This window comes from Sarcophilus harrisii, chromosome 3, assembly GCF_902635505.1.
Source record: "Sarcophilus harrisii chromosome 3, mSarHar1.11, whole genome shotgun sequence".
Taxonomy (NCBI): Eukaryota; Metazoa; Chordata; class Mammalia; order Dasyuromorphia; family Dasyuridae; genus Sarcophilus; species Sarcophilus harrisii.
Window position 1 is genome coordinate 13,889,268 of NC_045428.1, and position 21,532 is coordinate 13,910,799.

General features: G+C 35.3%; 1 protein-coding gene and 1 long non-coding RNA gene across 6 annotated transcripts in view; one reads left to right on the top strand and one right to left on the bottom strand.

The window, feature by feature from the left end:
* The window catches only part of MME (membrane metalloendopeptidase), a 111,579-nt gene that overhangs the window by 52,101 nt on the left and 37,946 nt on the right, over positions 1-21,532 (top strand). For all 4 annotated transcript variants that reach the window (XM_031957548.1, XM_031957552.1, XM_031957549.1 and 1 more), the window contains exons 9-16: positions 3,484-3,618; positions 5,909-6,010; positions 9,326-9,462; positions 9,573-9,666; positions 11,550-11,678; positions 14,098-14,196; positions 16,838-16,918; positions 20,844-20,947. In XM_031957548.1, the coding sequence (XP_031813408.1) occupies positions 3,484-3,618; positions 5,909-6,010; positions 9,326-9,462; positions 9,573-9,666; positions 11,550-11,678; positions 14,098-14,196; positions 16,838-16,918; positions 20,844-20,947 (881 nt within the window). The remainder of the gene's footprint in view (positions 1-3,483; positions 3,619-5,908; positions 6,011-9,325; positions 9,463-9,572; positions 9,667-11,549; positions 11,679-14,097; positions 14,197-16,837; positions 16,919-20,843; positions 20,948-21,532) is intronic.
* The window catches only part of LOC116422187, a 34,452-nt gene continuing 32,427 nt past the window's right edge, over positions 19,508-21,532 (bottom strand). For both annotated transcript variants that reach the window (XR_004232736.1, XR_004232737.1), the window contains one exon: positions 19,508-19,547. This is a non-coding gene — a long non-coding RNA (uncharacterized LOC116422187). The remainder of the gene's footprint in view (positions 19,548-21,532) is intronic.

The window sequence follows — 21,532 nt, forward strand, 5'->3', positions numbered from 1 at the left end:
ATAAGTATGAACAGGTGAACAAATATCTTTTTCATAAGCTTTGTTAATACTGAAAAATGAACAGTGGTTCATATTTCAGGAAAACACCTATATTTTTCCTTTCAGGGGCTGGCTTTGTAAAGCCAGTTAAATGTGGCAATATTTTTTTAATTGTTTAGCTAAATTAAAACTAAATGGCGATGGGTAGGATATGAACAATTATCCAGCAAGGGAGTCTTCTTAAAGGAAGCAATCACAAGTAGGAGGAGAAGGAACAGAAGACAAATGTATTAAAAACCCAGTAAGGAGTAAATATTCAGGTACAGGGAGTAGTCAACAATACCTACCAAGTTGCAGAAGTTAGGAAGGATAAGGCTTGGAATAACAGTTAAAGATGGCATAGGATGATTTTAGGGCGTGGAAGAAGTTACCCTAAAAGTTACAATTTCAGTTAAGTGGTAGAATTGGAAACAAGAATACAAGGTTTTGAGAAATGATTTGGAGAAGAAGTGGAGGCAAGGAAGATGACTTTTTCTGGAAGTCTGAAAGTGAAAGGGAGAAGACATACAGGACTTGGATGGCAGGATGTAAAGAAGGCTTATTTGTATAAAATAGGTGTCTTTAATTTAATTTTGTATTGTGGATCCCTTTAGTAATTGAGTACTAGAATGATGTCTTTAAATGATTGGAGGAAATCATTCCATCTAAATGTTTGTTTATGCTTCCCATAGGGACCATGCTTGATTTAAATCAAGCATGCTTGATTTAAGAATGAATTGATTTAAGAATCAATGCTTGATTTAAATGAGAAGAATGCTTGATTTAAATGAGTCTGGCTGTTTTGGTATTCTCTTTTGGCTTTCTCTTGTTTGAGATCTTCAACTGAAGAGGATGGGGGAAAAGTAGCATAAGTATAAGAAGATGGGGAGAAATTAAAGTATAAGTATAAATATAAGGGCAGTAAAAGTAATAAAAGTATTAATGAAAGAGAACGTTTATAATAGCCATAATTGGAGCAAAACAAGGTTGTCAATTAGAGAAGAACTAAAAGGTTACATTGCTTTTAATAGAACCATTCAATACAATGGTATGGAGAATTTAGTAACTACAAATAAGTGCAGAGAAGGCAGATGATTGAGTAACTTAGGATTGGACTTTACAAGGCATGAGTGGAGATGAAGCATGTGAAGCACAATTTTAAAGTGAAACTATAACTGTAGAATCAAGATAGTGAAACCCTACCTTGTGTGGTGAGCTGAGGAAGAAGGAAGGGCCAGAGGGACTTAAGGTCATGGTGAAGATGAAAAAGTTTTAGGAGGAACCAGGCAAAGGGAATGATGGAAGGTTCAAAGGTTAGAGAAATTTCAGAGTTCATGAGTCTTGCAGTTGAAAGACAGATAAAAGCTGTGACCATCTCTGTCTGTGGCCAGCATAAGTCAAAAAAGACTGAGAAAGTCTTTGTGTTAAGTAGTCAAGATGTGATTGGTAATTTTGAAGAGCATTGTTTTAGCAAAGTGGTAAGTGGACATAGAGACAGAAGCTAGATCAGCTTTCTGGCTATGGTTAGATCTGAAGGGCTTCAAAAGTGAATTGGGAGTGAGAACAGTATAGATTCTTTTTGCTAAAATAACTGGTTGTAAAAGGGAACAGAGATATGAGGTGAGATCTGGAAAGCTGATAGGGAAAAAATGGAAAGTTTTTTTTTTTCAAGACTTTAATATTTGAAAAGGTGAGGTTTAGGTTGGGCAGAAGAAAATCTATCAGCTAGGTCAATGAGCATTATTAAGCTTCTGGTCAGGAGATAAAGAACAGCTAAAGAACACAGAACCAGGAGAAATGGGGGAATGTTGCAAAAAGATAAGTTGAGACTTGATGTTGGAATTGGGGAGGAAGGGAGATTTAAGGGTTCAAGTTTTAAAGTAAATGATATTGAATTATGTTTTTGATCTAAAATTTTGGTCAGTCGAGCAAAAGTTACAGCAATATAGAAATAGGACAGAGGTTGTATAGACAGGTAATTCATTTGAGTTCCGTAGATATCTTCAAGCAGACTAGCTGGTCTTCATCCAGATAGATCCTAGGAGAATTCTTGTTTAACTATGGATTTGGCTGCGTAGTTTCTGAGCTCACCCCCAACTCTAAAGATTCTGTGACTCAATGACCTTTCAAGTCCCTTCTAACTCTACATTCTGTGAGCCTGTGCTACAAAAACAAGGGAGTTTCTCTATGTGGCTCAGTGATACTAAAGGTTTTCTAGTAGGGAGTTATTCTAATAAAGTCCTATCTAAAGTGGGTTAGCTTTGTTATTGAGAGTTTACACACAAGATTGCAGGGTTGAATTTGAAAACTATATTTGAAAATAAAATAGTATTATTAAAAAAAATTCTTGGGGAAAACTCCCCCCAAAATGTTCACACAATCTTACTTTATGGGTCTAATTAGAAAAGTACTCGGGTCTTACTGAGCTTCCTACAAGCTATGAAGCCTATATGGGACATATTGTTCTAGTCCATGAGCTGATTTCAGTGACATTGCTTGTGCTCAAGATTGAGAAAAACCTATGAGAGTGAACAGACTTGGTGAGTCAAGGTTTATTAAGGTTTCTTAATTTGTTTGGCACAGATTCTCTACAATGAAACACTTATGTGTGATATCACTGGATTTGAGTATTACTGCATACTAATGAAGACTCAAATTCACCAAACATGTTGTTTTAGTCACGTCCAACTCTTTGTGACTCTGTTTAGGATTTTCTTAGCAAAGATATTGAAATGGTTTGCCATTTCCTTTAGTGGATTGAGGCAAATAGGTTAAGTGACTTGCCACAGTGAGAGTTGAGTGATTTGTCATACATCTAGAAAGTGTCTGAGATATTTGAACTTGGATGCTCCTGACTTTAGGGCCAGGATGTATTAAGACTCTGCTATATGCAAAGCACAGGGATGAAAAGAAAAGCAAAACCTGTCCCTGTTTTTAAAATAACCTATGGTTTATTCAGTGAATAAAATATTGAAACACTTAATATAGTATTTTACAAAGGGGAATTGGGACTAATGAGTAGCAACTAAGAGAAACTGGAGGAGGTGACAACTGAACACTGAAGGAGATACTAAAAACTAGAGAGACACTTGTTAGTGGAAAGAGTACAGGACAAAAGCAGAAGTGGATGAATCTCATTTGATTTTAATTTTAATTTCCCTATATCCTGTGAATGTATGGAAACTACTTTTGTAGATGGTGCTAAATAAATTGTCCTCATTTCCAATTTTTGAATGGAGAAACAAAGTTTGTATTTTATTTCTTCGTTGGAGATCTCCAGTGGTATGATTTCACAGGTTTATGACTCTTTGTGATTCATTTCTTTTAAGGGGTCTCCATGAAAGAATTTTCTGACTTAAATTGTTACCAAAAAAGTTAAAGTTGATTATATTTAAGATGTTTCTATATTTTTTAATTTTATTATCACCAACATGTAGAAAACCCTCCATTGTTTTTCCCCCACAGGCCTGCATAGCATACGTGAATTTCATGATCTCTGTGGCTAAACTGATCCGCAAGGATAGAGGATTGTCCATCAATGAAACCCAGATTGCCTTGGAAATGAATCGAATCATGGCGCTGGAAAAAGAGATTGCCAACGTAAAGCATCTTATCTCTATTCCACCCAGTACCATTCAGCTCCATTTCTGTGCCTTTCTCCACCCAAGATTGGTTTTGGCGGTGAAAAGACCAATTTTGTGCTAAGTGGTAGGAAGTCAGGGCTGTGTAATGGAAAAGGCAGCCTTTAAAATGAAAGAGTCCCACGGCTTTTCAAAACCGCTCTGTGCTGTTTCCTTCCTAGATGATTTTGCTTCAGCAATAACAGCATAGGAGCTTAAAAATGAACCCAATATTGGTAATGTTGGCCATTAAAAGACAACTCTTCATTCCTTAGTGATTACAGGGATTAGTGGAAAGATTGATCCCCTTGGGATTGAGGGCATCTGCTAGGGGATTCAGAAGTTACTTCATGTTTTTGGATTTGCTCTTCCATAAAGTTTTATGTGTTTATTACAAAGTCATTACTGGGATTGACCTTTGATGTGATAAGTAAATTAAATTCAGCAAACATTTATGAAGTACCTTTTAGTGCAAAGTATTGTGGCAGGATGCAAAGGGGAATACAGAGATAATAAGATGGTCCTTTTTATCAACTAATGGAGGGGAAGGGAGAAGAGAGGAGGAAGTTGGAGATAGATGTAAATCAGGTTGTTTCTTATCACATTATTCTTTTTGGAGAAGGAGAATTCACTTTTAGCCAGAAGGAAACAAGGCACTCTTTTATTACAGATAAGAGTGAAAAAGAATTTGGAATGTACTGGATATTCCCTGTAATTCCTCCTATTTTTCAGACTCTGTGATACCATGTTAAAAAAAAAAAAGATAGGAGTGAATATGTCCCATGCATAGGAAGTGGCCTGCACAAATGTATGAAGACCTGAAATGACTCTGAAACAGTGTGTAGTACAATATGGCCAGAACATAAAGTATCTGAAAAAGAGGTAAATTGGAGCCAGATTGTAGAAAGCTTTAGGGAGTTGATCACTAAGAACTCCTATCTAAACTCTTCTCCCCCTAAAGATTTTCTAAAATAAGACAAAAGTTACATTTGAGTTCAGTATCAGAATCTTTCTTTAAGAGACTCTTAGAATGACAGCTCACCTCTGAATTTGCATCAGGAACTACTGAGGTCAGATCATGATTCAGAATATTAATAGATATATGGTTTTAGACAAGCCATTTTTACTCAGTGGGCCTCAGTTATAAAATCTGGAGGTTGCAATTGATTGCCCTGAAGACTTCCCACCTCTGTGGAAATCTGTGATTAGATGAACTTTTTTTTGCTGCTTTTAAAGACATGTATGTTCTTTAGAGGCAAAATACTATGGCTTTGGAGCTAGAAGGAACCTACCTCTGAAGGTTTACATATTAAAGGTACTTCTTGAATGTTGAATTTCATTATCACAGCAAAGATCAATCCTAATAGTGATTTTGTACTTAACACATCAGACTTTATGGCAGAGAAAAATAAAAAAAAAACATGAATTCTAACTCCTCTTTATCTGACAGAGGATCAACCTATCAAAGTCTCAAAGTCGCTATGGATAGCCAGGATGGATAGATTATAGAATGAATTGGGTGAGGGAGAAGAAATGAAACAATAAAACTAGGTATAATAAGGGGGAGTTACTAAAGGAGGAAATCCGTCATTGCCCTCAAGGGTTTTTCATTTTGTGACATGTCTGTTGACTTGTGCCTCTTCCTCTCTTGCTTATAGCAAATCACACATTTTTATTGATAGTTAATACTTTTTATTACTATGTTTTAATAGGGACATGATGCCCTCAAGGAAAAAACAAGAATGTACTTGAGGTAGTAATGGCAGATAGATAGATATAGATATATAGAAATCCATGAGCTTCCAAGAAGGCAGTTGGAGGAATCACTGAGATCCCAATTTATGATCGAGGGAGAGAGAGTTAGCAATGTGCTCAAGGTCTGGCAGACAAGGCTACGTAGCAAAGAACCCTGTTAAGACAAATAGACACCAAAGCCAATCTTGAGCATTCTTATCCAATGGAGCACTTAAGTTTTAATCATTAAGCCAAAAGTAAATTATGAATTTGTTACTGATGATATCATCAGTCAAAATTTCATCTCTGCCAACATTTATTTCATTTTTTTCTTTTTCCTATTTATCATTGTCAACTATTCTGCTAAACCGAGAGTTCTTAGGCTGAAGTATAGTTATTTAATAAAATCATGATGCAAGAGGGAGATTATAGACTTCATTTGACTGACAAGACACAACAAGGTTAAACAGGGGCCACTGTGCTAAAGGATCTCTTCTTGTTTAGTGATAAATGACTCTTTACAATTACTTCTATAGGCTACAGCTAAACCTGAAGACCGGAATGACCCAATCCTCCTCTATAATAAAATGACCCTAGGCCAGGTGCAAAACAACTTTACATTAATGATCAATGGAAAGGTGAGTATTACTTCTTTTCAAAAAATGTTTTATTGTTTTTTAAGTGGCATAGTTATAGAGTTTGACATAATGGCTTAATATATCACAGTGTTTGCAAATTTAAATCTTGAATGCACAGTTGTATGTACTCTTTTATCGATTCCAAAATGCATTTATAAAATTAGATCATTAGGACTTATAAATAGTATGGATGCATAGAATACTCAGGTATCTTAATAGCATTAAAGTCTCCCTTTAACAGTCTAGTCCTTATCTCTTAGAAGAAAGGGTGAAGGAATAGAAAAAGTGTCCAGCAGGTAGGAGTTAGCCAGTCAGCATCTCTGATTCCACTGCTTAGAAATCCACAGACATTAATCACTTAATTGGAAGTCTATCTCCACAGCTATCTCCTTTTCTGAAGAATAGACATTTACTCTAATTACTTCTTTTTAAAAAAAAAAATGGCAGTGATTCCTCTGCAGCAGGAAATGAGGCAGCCACTACAAAAACCCACAAAAAAGCCTCAGCTTTTCATAGCTGTTTTCATCTGCTAGCTAAGAAGTGATCCAAGTATGGATGCTTGCTTTAGTTTCGTCTACCAGCTACTAGTTTCTATACCAGCTCAAAAGCACTTGTCATAGATTTTCTTTCTCCTTTGATATTCACAAGAATCATCCGTGTTATTATTCCCATTTTACAAATGAGGAAACTGAGGTCCAAAAGAAGTTAAGTGACATGATCAGAGGAATAATAATAGCTCATGTGTTAATATTTGGCAGGAACTTTTTATGTCTTGTCTCATTTACCTCATAGCTGGGACTGGAGGTAGACACAATTCTAGATTTTTATCAGTAGGCTTTTGGGTTGAATACTAAATCTCAAGTGATTAGAAGATCTGAACCTTAGCAAAAGTAAGCCTCACTTTCAAACTTTTACCATGTTCTTAAGTGAACTTTAATCCTGAAGCTTAACCAAGCCTTTCACACATAGGCTGTTGGCCAACTTCACCACTTCCTCTCATGAATGAGTAACCAGTGTCCTTTTTCAACTCCCAAGATGATTGGGAAGACGATTGACAAGTATAGCACTGACTTTAGATTCTTAGATTAGAAATGGCCAGGAAGAATCACAACAGGCATAACATTGGGATAAATCCATGTGTAATATATGTGTATATATGCATGTGTATGTGCGCTACAAATGTGTGTGTATATTTTTCATATTCACTGTCTTTGAACTGCTTTTGTGTGTAATTATATTCATGAAATGGTTGGTTTTTCGCTTATAAAACTAAGATCTCATTTCCTTTTGGTTTTGAAGCAAATTATCCCTAAAAATACATTTTTAACTTCAACTATTAAACCATACATTTTCTTTTTTGCTTTGGTTTGTTTCAAGAGGGGTTCTGGTTTTGGTAGAAAATGGCAACCACGAGTTTACAAAATAGTCTCTTTGTTTTAATTGTCAAAATTTGAGTTCACAAGCCTCATTTTCAATCTCAGAAAATATGATTTTAAAAAAACCTATTAGTTCTGAGATCTAAATTTTAGAAGGATATTGATAATCAGGAGAGGATCCAGAATAATAAAGGGCTTCACGTCTGTGCCATATAAGCATGGGCTAATACAACATGGAATATGTATCTTGGGGGAAAATGGAGGGAGCTTAGGGTTTGAAGGAAGCTTGACAATTTTTGACAAATTTAAGAGCTGTGATTTGAAATATCCATTGATTTTATTGCAATTGGTTCTACAGAAAAGATATAGGAAAAGTCATAACAAAAAAAGATGAATGACACAGAAAAAAGATGCATGATATACAGATGATATACAGGGGGAAAAAGATACTGAAAAAAAAATTTATTGATTATAAGCATTCTAATGTTTTAGGGGATATCTTGGGAAGTAGTGAATAAAGGTTGAATGGCCTCTTGTTTCATATGTTGTAGAGGTGATATTTTTTCATTTGTGAATTGGACTAGTTGGCCACTGAAATCCTATCCAATCATACAAACCCTCATCCAATCACCAAGATATTTGTTAAATGCCTACTGTGTACCTAGTATTGTCCCAGGCTCTGAAGACCCAAAGACAAAAAACGTTTAGGTCCTTGTCCTTGTGGAACTTAGCTCTTCTTCAAGGAAAATGTATCCAGAATATTTGAATACAATGACAGGAATCAGTTCTAACCCACAAATTCTTTGTCTTTTAATGCTAGATATATCCAGTTCTAGACTCTCTCATGATTTCTAGTTCTGTATAACCAACTACTAACTAGACATTTCAGGCTGTATCCAGTGAGGATCTCATGCAACATGTCCAAAAGAAAAGTTAGGGTTATAATTAAGGTCTATAATTAAAAAACTTTTCCTTCTTTAGAATCTTATTTCTGTTAGAGACACCATTTCTTTCTAATCACTTGGCTTTGTATCCTAAATGTCATCTTCTCCTTATTCTTCTCATTCCATTATCCACTGCTAATTCTTTTCTGTTTTTTCAGAAAACCTCTTCCACATCTCTTCTCCTTTATACTGACATAGCTATCACGTCCTCATCATCTCCTCCTTACATCATTGCACTTGCCCCTCAGTTAGTCATACTGCCTCAAATCTCTTCCCCACTCCAAAATCTATCTTCCAACTACCTGCCAAAGTGAGTTTTGTTCATCTCTCATCATTGTTTATGACCTTCTCAATAAACCCAAATGGTTCCCCATTATCACTAGTGTCAAATAGAAGCATTTTGTTTTGTATTTGAAGTCTTTCACAATCTGGCCCCTACCTACCTGGTCAACCTGGTATAATATATTATAATATTATAATACAATATAATAATTCATCCAAATTATCTTTCCTACATGCTTTTCTATCTCCTATCTGTGTACCTTTGCACTGGCAAACATGGGAATACCACCATGCCTGAAATATTTTGCCTTCTCACCTCTGCTTTCCAGAGCCCCTAGTTTCTTTCAAGCCGCATTTCTTCCTTCCCCTTCTATGTACACCATTCAGGAATCTCAGCTATAGGCAATTGTGCATAATCCCTAAATTGTCTTATATCTGCTTTGCATATACATATATACATATATATGTGTACATAAATATTTAATTTTTAATTCAGTGCCTAGCATAATGCTTCGTGCCCAGTAGATATCTAAGAAATGATGATGATTGAGTGAATAAGGACAAAAAAGTTCTAAGAATCACAATAGTTTGGGTTTAGTCCACTAATAACAAAACTAGCCTCTATATTTCACCCTACTGTTTCATACTAGAGTCTTGGGACCACGTTGTGAAATTGACAGACTATTAAACACGTGACACCTGTTTTTTTCTAGCTATTCAACTGGGCAAATTACACAAATGAAATCATGTCAACTGTGAACATTACTGTTGCAAATGAGGAAGCTGTGATTGTGTATGCTCCCGAATATTTAACCAAACTTAAGTTGATTCTTACCAAATATTCTCCCAGGTAGGTGCCCTCCTGTCTTTTCATGACTCACACTTTAATGTCACTATGCTTTCTAGAAGCCTTGCAGCCTCATCTTTCTTGTTGCTGGGTGGTGGTGTTTTTTTATACAGAGATCTTCAAAATTTTATGTCCTGGCGACTCATTATGGATCTCGTAAGCAGCGTCAGCCGAACCTACAAGGAGTCAAGAAATGCTTTCCGGAAGGTGAAGAAAAATCTCTCTCTTCTTAAGACTTAAGCTTAAAGAGATCCAAAGTTGGGGACCTTGCGGTGTCTGCCATGTGAATGTGGTGAACTTGGCAAGGGGGAAAATGCCAAGTGTTAGGTATCTAGTCTAGAACCAAAATAATCCTGCTGCTCTGAGAGTAGTCATCCTACATGACCTGAAGTGTGGGGAAGGCACTGAATGCAAAGCAGTTTTAGAAGTGCCTGTTCTGTGTCAGGTGCTGTCCGAGGTGCTGGCTAGAACTTTCTGTCGATATTCAATCAAATGTAGGAAGTTTCTTTATAAGAAAACCCTATTGACCTCACTGCTAAAATTGTAATCAACAACATAATTGACTTGCATGTCAAGAGTATATAATGTAAAAATAATGCAGAGACATTTGGTCGTAGTATTATAACCTCATCAGATGCAGAGTTAGACAACCTTAGTCATCTTCTATAGCCAAGATTCTTAATCTGGGATCCCTGAACTTTTAAAAAAAAGTTTCCTTTATAATCTTATATTTTACTTTACATGCATTTAAATAATTATCCTAATAAGGGGTCCAGGATTTTCTAGAAGGTCAAAGGGGTTATATGACAAATGTTCAGAATCCTGATTCTAGACCAATCCTCTGCTTTTACACATGGGGTCTGTAAATTCATAGGGTCCCAGGTCTAGAGATAAACCAACATCTTTAGTTTCTAAATGAGAATAAGAAGGGCCAGATAGTTTGAATAATTCACTGAGGATGATGCAACTAACCAAGGTTTCCTGTCTTCAAAGCAGATGGTCAATCGATTATATCATGCTGCTTCTCTGAAATGATTAGCCAAAGTCATAGGGGTGTTAGGTAACAAGATGGCATTGAAACACAGATTTTCTAACTCTAAATTCAGTGCTCTTACCATAGAGTACCAAAATGTCAGGGCTAGAGCTTTTGAATTGATGGTGAATGTGAGCTACATGCTTTCTAATAAAAAGCTCTTTGTTAGGTATCTATGCAATAATAACAGTACCATCCATATAGTGCTTCAAAGTTCCAAAGTGCTTTATCAGTATTCTCTAATTTGATCAAGATAATAATCCTGTGAGTTGATATTGTTATCAGCAATGAGGAAACTTGGGGATTGCCCCAGTTACACAGTTAGTGTCTGAGGCAAGATTTTAATCCACACATGGATTCTAGTCTAGAAATTCAACTATCTCATGCTGGAAAACCTATCACAGTCACTTATGCCTGAAAAAAACCTAAAAGGTGTATCTTGAATCATATTTAAAACAATAGTCATTCAGAGCATGCCATAGGGAAAATGATGTTCTGTCACTAAATTGTTTAGCTTTCAGCTATTTGCTAAATATCATGGAACTTCTCGTTTGTTGTATTTAATGAAATCGCTCTGTTGGTATTTGAATAGACACCTATATAATGCTTCTAACTATGAAAAGTTAGATTGAAATATTTAAAGGCAAGAATTATTTTCTGTTTATGGGAGATTTATTTGAATTCTACCCTTCTCACAGATGGAGTAATGTACGTACATCTGTTGGACATCCATTCTCATTTATATTGACAACACAGATGATGACACAATTTTTTTCCACATCAGTCCTGAAACAAATGTTAACATGTATCCAAAGCATAATGTTGTAAAGAGGCATTTTAACAATGGTCTAGATTACTTAAAGAATCCTATAGACAAATAATTTAACTGAATGGTATTTTCCTCTGTATTAGGAACATATATGTGATGAGTGAAGTCTTTAAATAAGACTTTTTTTGAGTCTTTTTACTGCAGATTAGTGATTTTTGATAGCCTAGAATTCCATGACACTTTAAGTTGAAACCATCACATATTCCATTTTATATTTCCCCTCAATAGGCTCTTTATGGCACAACATCTGAAACAGCCCCTTGGCGACGTTGTGTTAATTATGTCAATGGAATCATGGATAATGCTGTTGGACGACTTTATGTAGGAGAAGCATTTGCTGGCGACAGCAAACACAAGGTAACGTTTTTGGCACAATTAACTGTTATTTATTTGCACTTAGGCAGTATTCAGAAATGTAGTTAAACACCTAATTTATAGAACATAAAGTCTATACTTTTTTGCTTTGTTCTCTCTATAAATCTATCATTACTATCCTCCCCCCCCACCCAAATCAACAAAACTTCCAAGTAACTTCAATTCCTAATGCTTTCCCAAAGCATTTAAAAAAATGAAAAACAGTATTTATTATTATATTATTATTAGTCATTAATTAGATGACTAATAAAGAAAAAATGATAATACTTCTGGAAGCATTTCAGCCTTGCGTGATCACATCTTTATAACTTTTAGGATTGACAGTGTTTGACGAAATACATGACCAAAAGTAGCCATTGCAATAGCCATTGCAAATGCTTGGGTTTTTCAGGAATATGGCAGCCTCTTAAAGTCTATCAACATGTCTCAAAGTATCTTTCAGACTTACTCAAAGTAAACTCAATTATTCCAAATTTTTTTCTGCATAAAGAACTATGTGAATTACTTGGGACAGATTTTTTTAAAAGCAAAAATAAATATATTTATTTTTAAATAATGTAAGCATATGAGTTGAATTTATCAATGTATTAGAATAAACCTTAAAGTTATTATGTCTTCCCAAAACATTTTGAATGTACAGTGTCTTATCTAGCCTATAGATTTTTATTGGGTTTAAATTAAAATAGATCATCATTTTAACTCTTTAAAGTTTTTGTGATGTAAGATATGGTACGAGGTTGTATTGCAGAGTTTTTGCATTTTCTGCAATGTGTTAACATGTTCGTCAGAGGCTTTCATTCCCTCTAGGCAGAAAAGTCTTCTAGACTAATTGCAAGATAAAAAAGGGAAGGAGTGGATATTTAAAGTGTGATGAATATATCTAACAAATTTATCTGTACTTTATATTCCAAATTGGTGTACTTTTATTTTGTACAACTAAGTAGCAGGGAGGATAGAGTGCTAGGCAATGAAGACTTGAGTTCAATTGTGGCTTCAAACAATTACTAGCTCTGTGATCACGGGCGAGGCTCGTAAGCCTGTTTGTCTCAATTTTCTGATCTATAAAATAAGCTGGAGGAGAAGGAATAGCAAAACCCAAATAGGGTCACAAAGAATCTGCCACTCCTGAAAATACTGAATAAAAATGGCTCACAACTGGTTCATTTTGTAAAACGGATTTTTCCTTTTTTCTTCCAATTTTAACAACTTTTCTTGCTGCCACAAAAATCTTGGCCATTTTTTGCAACACATTTATTTAGACTTTAACTCACAGAATAATAGATTTGGGGCTAGAAGTGACCTGAGACTTCATTTTGTCCACTTATGAGGTATCGGGAGATTCAATTACTTGCCCACATTGAGTAATTATTCTGAGCAAGTATTCTGGTTTGTTTTCAGGCATTTTCTGTGGCAATCATAAGTGTTTATGGTATTCCCTCCATTAATGCTAATGAAATCCCAGAGCTGTGCCCCCCACCTCAGCAAAAAAGAGACAAACCTATAAAGTTTGAATCATAGTATCATTCACAGAACTGAAAAGGCACCTGCCATGCTGCTAGTAGCAACTGTATTAAATTCCCTCAACAATGCAGATTTTCATTTTCACTTTTTCTTTAGATGGAATAATTCTGCTGTACTCAATTACTTTATATCCCACTGAGCTTCTGGGAAGCTCTTTTTAAAATTGTCTCCAGTTATTTTTTTCCCTAGTTATATGTATTTTTTTTAAAGTTATACATGTATATTCATATTTGTTTTAATATTTCCTTATGTTGGGGGAGAAAAATCAAAACAAAGGGGAGAAGTTGAAAAAGAAAACGGGGGAAAAAGTGAATATAGCATGTATTGATTCAGGCTTCATAGTGCTCTCTGGAGATGGATGTTTTCTAAGGATTATTGAGATTGCCTTGGATCACTGAACCAAATCTATCATTTTTGATCCTTGCACAATCTTGGTATTGCTTTGTACAATGTTTTCTTCTTGGTTATGCTTGTTTCATTCAGAATCAGTTCATGTAAATATTTCCAGGGCCGTTCTAAAATTAGCCTGCTTCTTATTTCTTAAAGAACCTTAGTATTCCATAACTTTGATAGACTATAAGTTATTGAGCCATTCCCCAATTGATGGGCATCTACTCATTTTCCAATTCTTTGCCATCACCATTTTTGTACATGTGCTTGTGTACTTTTCTCTTTTTTATGACCTCTTTGGGATATAGATGCAATAGAGACACTGATGGATCAAAGGGTATGCACAGTTTAATAGCCCTTTGGGCACAGTTTAAAATCTCCAGAATAGTTGGATCATTTTACAACTTCACCAACAATGCATTATTGCTGAGAAGCTTTTTAACGAATGAACTGACCCTCTTTTTGTTGTCTTGTCTTTGGTTTGTTATAGGTGGAAAATCTCATCTCACAGATTCGAGAAGTTTTCATTAAGACTTTAGATGACCTCACCTGGATGGATGCTGAGACTAAGAAGAAAGCAGAAGATAAGGTAAATACACCAAAGGAGGCAGTGCTTTCATGAGGCAAAGGGGCAGGGGTATAAAGCAAGAAAAGCATTACAATCAAGCATCAGAGCATAAAAAATCAGCAAATCCTGCAAATGGTAGCCTGTGGATACATGATTCTTGATAGTGATTTCCCTATGGGCCTCATAGATTTGGTGCTTTTTGTCACGAAACCATTTTGCAATCATAACCCACTCCAAGGGTTCATGTATCAGCTTCTCATGTGATTGTTTCTATGTGGTGTAAGGAAGAGATAGGAAAGGATTTCTTGTGACCACTCTAATAATTTCGACCCAGGCCCACAGCTTCAATATTTTATGTGGATCCCCAAATGGAGCATAAAACTCCAAGGGAGAAGAGGGCAGAGCCATGTGTAGATAACCCTTGTTTTATATCTTAGCAAAGGAATGTTACTTTCTAGTTTAAAAAAAAAAAAATGAAATGCATGCACGGTCATAAATCACTTCATTGACTGACTCTGGGAAGTGCTTCTTTTTAATTGTCTGCAGTTATTTTTTTTTTATTTATTTTCCCTAGTTATATATAAAACAAATATTTTTGGTTATACATGTATATTCATATTTGTTTTGTCAACATTTCCTTATGAATCATGTTAGAAAAGAAAAATCAGAACAAAAAGGAAAAACTGCAAGAGGGGAAAAACAATATAGCATGTGTGTTAATTCAGTCTCCATAGTTGTCTCTGGTGGTGGATGCTGTTTTCTATCCAAAGATCACTGGGATTGTCTTGGATCACTGAACCACTGAGAAGAACCAAATCTGACCCTTAGTTTCTTCACCTGTAAAATGGGTTTGTCATCATCTACCTAAAGAATTGTGAACAAATTGCTCCTCAAATTTTAAAATATGGCCACCCATCAGCTCTTTCTGGCATTATTATAACTATTGCTATTATCTTGTACATACTGCTTATAGAAACAAGCTGGTATAGTGTATGGAGGACTAATCCCTCAAGGGATCACAGGTATAAAAATCATTGCTATAAAAAGCTTAGTTATTCCACAGATAAGTAAACAGGCCTAGGGAATTTACGTGGTCTACCTTTAAGTGATGAGATCACATAGGTTACCTTCAATCTACTTTGGAGCTTAAATGTTCTTATTTATTTTCTAGTTACCTGTCCCAATAGAATACAAACTCCCTCAAAACATGTACTCCTTTTGCCCTTCTTTTTATCATCAGTGCTTAGCACAGTACCTACTTCATTTGGTTGTTCAATCACTTTTCAATCGCATCCAACTCTTGATTTGATAATGGTTTACTGTACTTTGGATAATCACAAGTAATCATTAATAATAGTTGTCCTGGAGACAGATGATCAAGAATTGAGATCTTTAGAAGGGTTTTAATTGAAGGTGAGCCCATGACTGTATGAAAAAGAGTTCCCTGTCATTCTCATAAGCCAGGCAACGGCAATGCTTGTCATCATTTTGTCCAGTTTCTTTGCTATCTGATCTAGAAAGACATACTTAAAATGACCTTCCTCATTCTACCACTTGGAGCTGCTCAGTTTCCTAGAATATGTTCAAGTCCCACCAGCCATTGCATTCACTTCTCTATATAAAGTCTATATGCTGCCCACAATTTTTTGATCTAGGAGCAAATCTGCTGAGTGAAGAGTAACATTCTATCCTCCAAACCTTCTATCAATTCACACTCTGCCATTCATAGAAAAGAAAAACATGCTTGTCATTTTGTACCACTTTCCTGCAACATTACTATGATGCTCTTTGTTGACTTTTAAGGTTGAAGCTTCCATAATTGTTGTGTAGCCATATTTATTTAGAATCAAATTTTAAAAAAAGATAATTAATTACACAGTTGCAAAGTGCAAATGAATAGCCCTATTTACATCCAAGAACTTCTTTGCAGAATTAATTCCTCTTGTAGATAAATGCTCTTTGATGTTTTCTGGTTAGGGTAGCAATAACCTGTCACTGAAAGGGAGCATAGGAATAGCATCTATTTAATAAATAGGCAAGGTGACCCAGCAAACATACATTCATCTTATATTCCATTAAAAAAAAGTTATTCTCTTGACTGAAGGGCCCCATAATCTACAATTGTTATCTTGAAAAATAACTGGATTGATTATGCAAAACTGCAAAGTTGATATGGAGCCCTAACATTGCACCGAGAACATCTGCCCTAAGCTTGCAAACACTTTGTTTTCTCAACCAGATTAATGTAGTGGAAAGATGATTACAGGCAGCTAGAGTGGCAGCCCACGCTCTCAGCCCTCACATAACATGTAAGCAAGAACCTTTCTTTAGAAAAGCAATTTCATAAAATTCAGATGCATAGGCACTGGTGCCTTGTCAATTTTCATTTTGGGAAAGCTGTACTAAACGAGAAAAGATCTTGTAACCAGCCTTGGTTTTCGTTCCCACCTTTTGGATTTTTTTGAAAATGGGATTTTTTCAGTACACTGTTGAAAAGACAACGTCTTCCTCGAGCACATAGGCACTCAAGAGGTGTTTTTATTTTTGTTTTTAGTGTTTGGTTTTCATTATTTAGGGGTTTTTGACAAATGAAATTTCTGAGTCTTTATGATTTTTATTTCAGACTTTTCAATTTTCAAATTCAATCTTCTGATTTTTATAGGCCCTGGCAATTAAAGAAAGGATCGGCTATCCTGATGAAATTATGAATAATGATGAAAAATTGAATAAAGAATACAGTGAGGTAAGTCTGTAAGGAAATGGGGCGCAAACAATTCTCAGGGCTGGTTGAGCAGCATTTATGGCAGGATTGTGATGAATAATGGCATCATATGAATTATGCTATGTTGTTATATATTATTCTTCTTCCTGCCCTCAATGAATTGACTTTGTCCCTTTGGTTCTCTAATTTCTCAGTATACCAGGCAGATGGTAGGTGACAGACAGTGTAACAATCTGCATTATTCAAAGAAGTTTCCTCACTGGCTCTCCATAGGTCAAAGAAATTATAGGTCTATATTATAAGTTTTACAAAAAATAATTCAAGTCAAGAAACATTTAGTAAGCAACTGCTATGAAGAAAGAAGCAAGCATCTTAGCTATCTTTGCTAACAAAACCCTAAAGGGACATGAATGGAATAACAACATCATATTGTCATAGATTATATAGACAGCAAGGGATAGAGGGAAGGCAGAGAGGGATGAAGAGCTCAAATAAGGCTGAGTGCAACATGGAGAGAGAATGAATCCACAACCACCAGAACTCATTTTTGAAAGTTATGATACCAACTTGAAAACTGTCCATGAGATTCTTCATCTTTGCCTTAGGCTGGAATCCATCAGGTATAGGTTCTAGCCCCAGTTGTGTCTAAAATGATTTTAGTGTCTAAGCAGATCAGTAACTAAAGTTTAGTCAAAGAAAGAGAAGAGGATTTGAAAAGAGTTGAGAAGTTCCAGATCAGGAACAAGGATTTTTGCACTGTGTATGGCTCTCGATGCCTAAGTTCTCCAAGATCCCTTCCTTCCACATCTTTTCTTCCAGATTTCTAATGTCAGGATATAAACTTACCCATTACAGATACCACATTTACTGTTCAATAAACACCTCATTGCTCTGTATCTCTGTCTCTTTCTCCCACACCCACACCCACCTACTGAAATTTCCCCCAAGAAATTTACCAAGTCTCACAGGGATGTGGACAGATATATGAACTACTTCCATTCTTCCACAACACTAAATCTCAAAAAGAGGGAGCAGACAGTCCAGAATGGGGTTTTGTTCAATTGTGAATAGAATGCCAAAGCCTAGGGGGAAAACATTAAAATGTGAAATTGAGCTGATCTGAAAGTTCACACTTAATTAGCTAAAATATGTACCTAGTCAGTGATTTTTTTTGGAAGGGAGTGAAAAAATATCAATCAATGTTTGTTAATTAAAAAACACATTAATGCAATTTAAAAATTTAAAAATAAGTACAAAATTGGAACTATGCTAAGAATTGGAGGTTACATAGAGAAAGAATGAAAATTTTCTTGCCCACAAGAAACTTATGATCTTATAAACTAGGAAAGTTTTCCTCTGTTTTCCTCCTTCTATCCTTATCTCTTTCCTCTTTCTCCTCTCCTCTTATTTCTTCTCCTCTCTCATTTCCATGTTTGATGGTTAATTTGATAAGAGAGAAGGGAGGAAAGACAAAGATCAGACCTCTTTGTCCAAAATGGTGTTACAATAGCCAGGAAGAACTGAATTAAAATCCAATTTTAAGATGGCTTATTGTGTGAGCTTGGGCAAATCATTTCATACTATTTGCCTCAATTTCCTCATCTGGAAAGATGAGAAAGAAAATGTCAAACTACTTTTGTATCCTTGCCAAGAAAATTTAAATGGGATCATGAAGAATCAGATATGACTGAACAACAAGAAAATATATATTTTACAGAAAGGAAGTTGCTTAATTGGGTATATTGAAATTGATCTGTCCATGTAAATGAGTGTATTAGTTCCTTCATCTATTTCTGCTTAGACTTTCATGTAGTCTTTTAGAAACAATTAAAGGTTATTATTGCTAAGTATCATTGCTGATAAACAAAGGCAAATCTCCAAGTCTCTCAAATATAATTAGACACTGGATTTATAGCTTTTAAATTGGGCACAGCAGAAAAACCATTTGCCCACCATGAAAGACAGATATTTCCTTGTAAATGTGTTGGTTCTGGCTTGTTTCTTGGTGGACAGATGGTATGGGAGGTGGGGGTTGTAGAGTCATGGTAGTTTTCAAATTGGGATGGGGGAGAACAGAATGAAGAAAATTCTAGAACCATTTGTTTGAGCCAAAATCCAAACACTGGAGAGAACTTCAAAGCATTAAAAGAATCCAAAGCACACTTTGACATCACATACCAAGGACAGTCTCATTATTTTGAAAATGAATGAATTGCACACAGCAAAACTTAGCCTTTTAAGCCATCTTTGCATACCCTATATAACACACTGAAACTTGGTATATGGAAATTAATTTGAATCATCAATGATGATAATACATTTTTAAAGCATGAGTTGGAGATGGTGTTTTGTGTTTGTTTTGATTTATTTAAAATTTATTTTGGTAAGTTGTCCAGTTTATTAAATATCTACCACTAAGGCACTAAATTGAACAGTGTAATCCATAATTTCATTAGCTAAATGACACAAAGAAGTACATTTTCTATGTACCAGGGAACCAGAGAGAGTGAGTCATTGTTTTCTTCAGTCAAATATGCTTTTTAAAAATAATAGCTTTTTATTTTCAAAATACATGCAAAGGTAGTCTTCAACATTTACCTTTACAAAAGCTTGTGTTCCAAATTTTTCTCCTTCCTTTTCACCTCCTCCCCTAGAGAACAAGAAATTCAATTTAGGTTAAACATATGGAACTCTTCTTTACATATTTCTACATTTATCATGCTGCAGAAGAAAAATCAGATCAAAAAAAGGGGGGGTGGAAATGATTAAAAAAAAAAAAAAGCAACCAAACAACAGCAAAAAAAGTATAAATGCTTTGTTGTGATCTACATTCTGTCTCTTTAGAACTCTCTCTGGATGCAAATGGTTCTCTCCAACCCAAATCTATTGAAATTGCCCTGAAACACCTCATTATTGATAAGAGCCACATTCAAGATTGATTTTTTTTTTTTTTACACTGGATAGAAATAATTTACATAAATGCAAAAATAAATACATTCATAGTTAGGATTTGCAGGGAAGATGAACTATGTCCTACTTAGGTGGTATTGTGTCTTTGTGTTTTCATTGGATGAATGAGCATTGGGTTTGATGATTTCTGAGGTCTTTCCCAGTGCCAGGTCTGTGAATCTCTACTTCTGAGAAATTTTCAAGGCCACATTCACCATCTTGAACATCTCACAAATAGATATCTCCTCACAGGGGTCATTGTTTGGTCCTCAGTGGTTTAAAGATGTCTGTGTCAGCATAGTCGAGAGTTTTTTCCCAAAACAATATTTCAGCTGAGTTGAATCATACTTCAACTGTTAGCAGAATGAATGAGTTTGGAAACAAACTAGTATACCTTCAAAATTCAAATTCAAAATGCAAGACATAAGCCACAATCTATGAACTATACAAACACCATTCAAAAATGGAAAGAAAAACCATGGCATAGTATCATCTCTGATATTTGTGTACAATTAACTAATTGTGTAATGCTATAATTAATGAATCTCAACTAATTGCCCATTATTCTCAGCAATCTTTTTTTCTGCCTTCTCTTTAGGAAATTTGCTTCCCTTGTCACTACTTTCCCCCAAGATGAATTGTCTTCCTTATTAGAACATAAATTCTGAGAAGATAGGATCTTCAAGATCCTGCTTGATTATATGTGTATCCACAATATTTCGGGCAGTGTCTGGCATATAATAAGAGCTGAATAAATGTTTCTTTTCTTTTTCTATCATTCATTCAAATATAAAGTATGTGTGGCCTCTGTTTGACTTGGTCAAGACCAAGTCGTACTTTCACCATCTTCTATGGGAATTTTATAAATTTATTGGGAATTCAGCCTTTCATAGACGACATTTATGTATGACTTGATGGTATCTCATGGTAATTTAAAACCAAGGTGCTGCTGTTGTCTTTCTAACCAAAAGCCAATTTTTTTCTGTAATTTATTTAGTTGAATTTCAAAGAGAATGAATATTTTGAGAATATCCTGAAAAACCTGGTCTTTGGCCAAAATAAACTGCTAAAGAAGCTCCGAGAAAAGGTGGACAAGGAAGAGTATGTATATTTTTATTTGTTTATCTTCTTTGGCTTTGATTTCAAATAGTTTTTGAAGCCTTTTATGTTTACTTAGCTTAAGTCCTCAGATCTGTGACTTTTCAATAAGATATCCCTTATAACAATAGCAGGGGGATGGGAGTGAAGGAGGGAAAAGAATATTGCTGAAACGCCCAAGTCTAACACTTCTTTGGTTAAGAATTCTCCTCTCTTCCATACTAAGCACTCCTGAGAAGGTCTGCAACCTTCTCTAGTGCTAATGTACACAGCCTTCACTTTGGATATTTTCATTTCTCTCCAATTCTGTTTTTTATTCATAGTGTCTGTATATGTGTGTGAATATATACAGACACACACACACATGAGCATACAAATAATTGTTCCAGATTATGACTCTTTGTGAAAACAGAATTCTACCAGCCTCTTACCATATTGTACCTTCTTTCCCTTAGTCTTTTTAGACCACTGCTGTCTTTTGTTATATGTACTATACTCTTTGGTATAAAATGAGAGTGATTCTTATTGTTATTCAGCTGTTTCGTGTCCAGTTCTTCATGACCCTATTTGGGATTTTCTTGGCAAAGA